The sequence below is a fragment of the Embiotoca jacksoni genome, unplaced genomic scaffold (assembly GCF_022577435.1).
Source record: "Embiotoca jacksoni isolate LCO1_2020_lvr unplaced genomic scaffold, fEmbJac1.0.p SCAF_20, whole genome shotgun sequence".
Taxonomy (NCBI): Eukaryota; Metazoa; Chordata; class Actinopteri; family Embiotocidae; genus Embiotoca; species Embiotoca jacksoni.
In genome coordinates this window covers 6550582-6553612 of record NW_027185341.1, presented here as the reverse complement: position 1 = coordinate 6553612, position 3031 = coordinate 6550582, and the positions used below count along the sequence as shown (strand labels likewise).

General features: G+C 39.8%; 1 protein-coding gene across 1 annotated transcript; it reads right to left on the bottom strand.

Moving 5' to 3' along the window:
* Nucleotides 1-411: 411 nt before the first annotated feature.
* foxl3 (forkhead box L3) lies at nt 412-2630 on the bottom strand. The gene is made up of 3 exons (XM_069155345.1): nt 2515-2630; nt 1560-1728; nt 412-1323 (listed from the first exon to the last, which is right to left on the bottom strand). Exons 1-3 carry the CDS (start codon nt 2619-2621, stop codon nt 862-864), a joined length of 738 nt encoding a protein of 245 aa, XP_069011446.1. The 5' UTR covers nt 2622-2630; the 3' UTR covers nt 412-861.
* Between the last annotated feature and the right edge of the window lie 401 nt (nt 2631-3031).

The window sequence follows — 3031 nt, the reverse complement described above, 5'->3', positions numbered from 1 at the left end:
AATGAGACTTTAATAAGAGTTTCATTGTCCTGATGTATTTTGAAAACTTTCCAATTTAAAAATAGCTGATGAGCTAAAACACAAATTCTTTTTTTTTTTACAGTTTCAGAATTGTTAGAAAACAGATGTGCTTTCCTTTTTTTTTTTCTTCACTTGGATGTTTGAGCTTCACTGTGCAGAATGACAAATGCCAGTCGAATGTGCAACTGTTAAGGGAAATGTGGAAATTAAGATAGGTTAAGAAAAATGATGAAACATCTTGTGTCCAGCTGTTAAACTTTTGAATTGAAAATATTTTAGTTTCATAGGTTCTGGATTTTTCAGTAAGCGAGGAGTTGATGTCATTTTGGAATTTTACATGTAAAAAAAAGAAGAAAAAAAAAATATATGAATGTCAGAGGGAGTAAAAAAAATAATGGGTATCAGAAGAAAACCATACATGTGAATATTTTTTCCTTTTATGAAGAAAATCAAGTTCGGACAACCAATGTTTGTTTTTCTTAATCTGATTTTTAAAGCATCTTTAAATACATTATAGTTGTGCTCACAATTGTTGTGTATATACATACAGAGAATACTGTAAACCTATAGTCTATGTCAGCACGAGACACCGCACAAACAGTATAATGACAATAAGCTGTACTGAGTTTTTCTGCTTTGCTCACAGTTTATCTGTTTTCAGAGACTTTTTCCACATAGAATCCGTCTCACAATACTGTACCTCTTTATTTTGTTTCCTCATTTATATTTTCAAGTCAAATTCCTGCTGTGGAGTCCTTGTCTTTGAATGTCCTTATATTTCCCAGGTTTGGACTCAGACTGTGATGAAGGAATAAGTTCAGTCTCTGCTTCCCTCTCGTCTTACAGAGTCCAGAAGTGCAGGTTCAGGTGTTGGGGCTCCAGAACATGAATGGGCGGCCCCGTGGGCCCTATATGGGAGGATCTGAACCCAGGTAGCGGCGGGTCTGGAGTAGATAGGATGTAGTCAATGCTAAACTTGATCTCAGACTCTGGTTTCCCCTGCTGGGTGGGGTTCGGAATGAGGTGGTGTGGCTGTGGAGGGGGCCTCGGCCTCTCAGGGTTCAGCGGGCAGAGGGTGGAGTCAGGTTCAGGGCGCCGAGCTGAGGGTACGTGCTGATTGCCGTGGCTCTCCAAAGGGTGGAAAGGGGTTTCTCCTGAATCGCGGAGGCCAATTTTCATGTTCCTCCGGCGCCGGCGACGCCGAAAGTTTCCATTTTCAAACAGGTCGAGCATAGATTCACAGCCAGTGGCAAAAGTCCAGTAGTTTCCCTTTCCTTTCTCATTGCCCTCTGTCCGAGGCACCTGTGGGAAATAAGGAAAAGATACTTGTTTATGTACTTGATAATATCATACTACTACCAATAATAAGAGGAATAAAAACACTCCTATTCTGAGAAAAGGAAAACAATTTCTACTATTGCTTCTTCTTCTGTAGTCCTTTATAAATATTGAGGAAAATGATGAAAATAAAATCAATTGAAAAAAAAGAAAATTGTGTTACATCCACATGTTTCGTTCTCCCTGCTGTGTGTCTTTACCTTGATAAAGCAGCTGTTGAGAGACAGGTTGTGTCTGATGGAGTTCTGCCAGGCTCTCTGGTTGGATCGGTAATAGGGGAACCTCTTCATGATGAACTCGTAGATGCCCGACAGAGTGACCCGCTGCTCGGGGCTCTGCTGGATGGCCATGGCTATCAGAGCTATGTAGCTGACACACACACACAGAGACGCACACTTTGATCAGGTAACACAGGTGGAAAACGACTTCATCTGTCACATGATTCTCTTTACTTCTCTTCATCTGGGGTCCTTAATGCCCACACTCGTTTATACTGTATGTACAACCATCATAAATAAATACTTAGTATTTCATTTTGATTTGATTAAATCTACACACATTGAAAAGCACATATGTCTGGGGTCATTTACAGGTTTAACTCCCTGTTATCTTCATCAGTTATAACATCTGATTAGGTGAAATTTATTTTGAAACGGAAAGCTGCGTAAAAATGGCTGCGAGTTCATTGGATGCAACAATTTCTTACAGCCACGATCTCAACTTAATAAAACAGTAGGTTTTTTTGAGCTGTTAAAAAATACCAAATAACATTTAGGAGGGCAAGGAAGGTTTTTGAATTTTATTTTGAATTTCACTTTAGTTTAAGAAGGATCATCTGGTCACAATATATATTACATTGCTGTGAAAATCAGGTTTTGCTTCTTTTTTTTTGGATCAAATAATGATAAAATAACACTTTAAACATATAATACTGTTTAAATCAAGACATTTTATGGGTATCATATGGCATTAACATATATTTACAAAGGAATGAGAGAAAAAAAGTGTCATTTTAAAATTTCAACTGGGTTGTCACATTAAACAAAATTTGTGTGGCCTATTATGATGACAAAATAAAGAATCACATGAAAACAAGTTTAAAAAGAAGATCAAATAAAATTGCCAATATAAATAAAAGATAAAAATCCTCCATACCTGTACGCAGGTCTGCACATTTTTTTCTCCTCATCCGTGCTGGATGAAGGGTATCCGTCCCCGTCGTAGTTGAAGCAGTTGAAGGGGTAGTGAGAGTTATCAAACATATCTACACTTTGAGGAGTCAGATGTGAGATCCAAACTGAGCGGCTCCTTTCTGACTGTCCTGGCCAAAGCCCAGCAGCAACACCCTGTCCTGCTGCTCTGCTCTGCCACCATGCTCTGCTCAGCCAGCTGACACTCACTCTGAGCGCTGCTGATGACGGCTGCCTCCAGCCCCCCTCTCCCCTCCTCGTCCCAGCACGCTCTGCAGGAGCAGCTGCTGGTCTCCAGACTCCCAGGAACCTCTTCGAACTCTGTGCATCGTTCGTGCTTTTAACAACCGATAAAATCACATCTTATAAACAATTTCATTCATTTTTATGTGTGTGATTTCTGGCAGAAATATGTCAGAGTCAATCTGGGGAAAGTACTCATGCTGGCTTTTAGTCCCTCCCGTGAGTCAAGCAAGAAAATA

Excerpts from the sequence above, each read along its gene's own strand:
- foxl3 (XM_069155345.1), bottom strand. The coding sequence starts at position 2,621 with ATGTTTGATAACTCTCACTACCCCTTCAACTGCTTCAACTACGACGGG. Across the intron at positions 1,729-2,514 it reads ATGTGCAGACCTGCGTACAG|CTACATAGCTCTGATAGCCA; the intron begins GTATGGAGGATT and ends TGTGTGTGTCAG. Across the intron at positions 1,324-1,559 it reads TCAACAGCTGCTTTATCAAG|GTGCCTCGGACAGAGGGCAA; the intron begins GTAAAGACACAC and ends TATTTCCCACAG.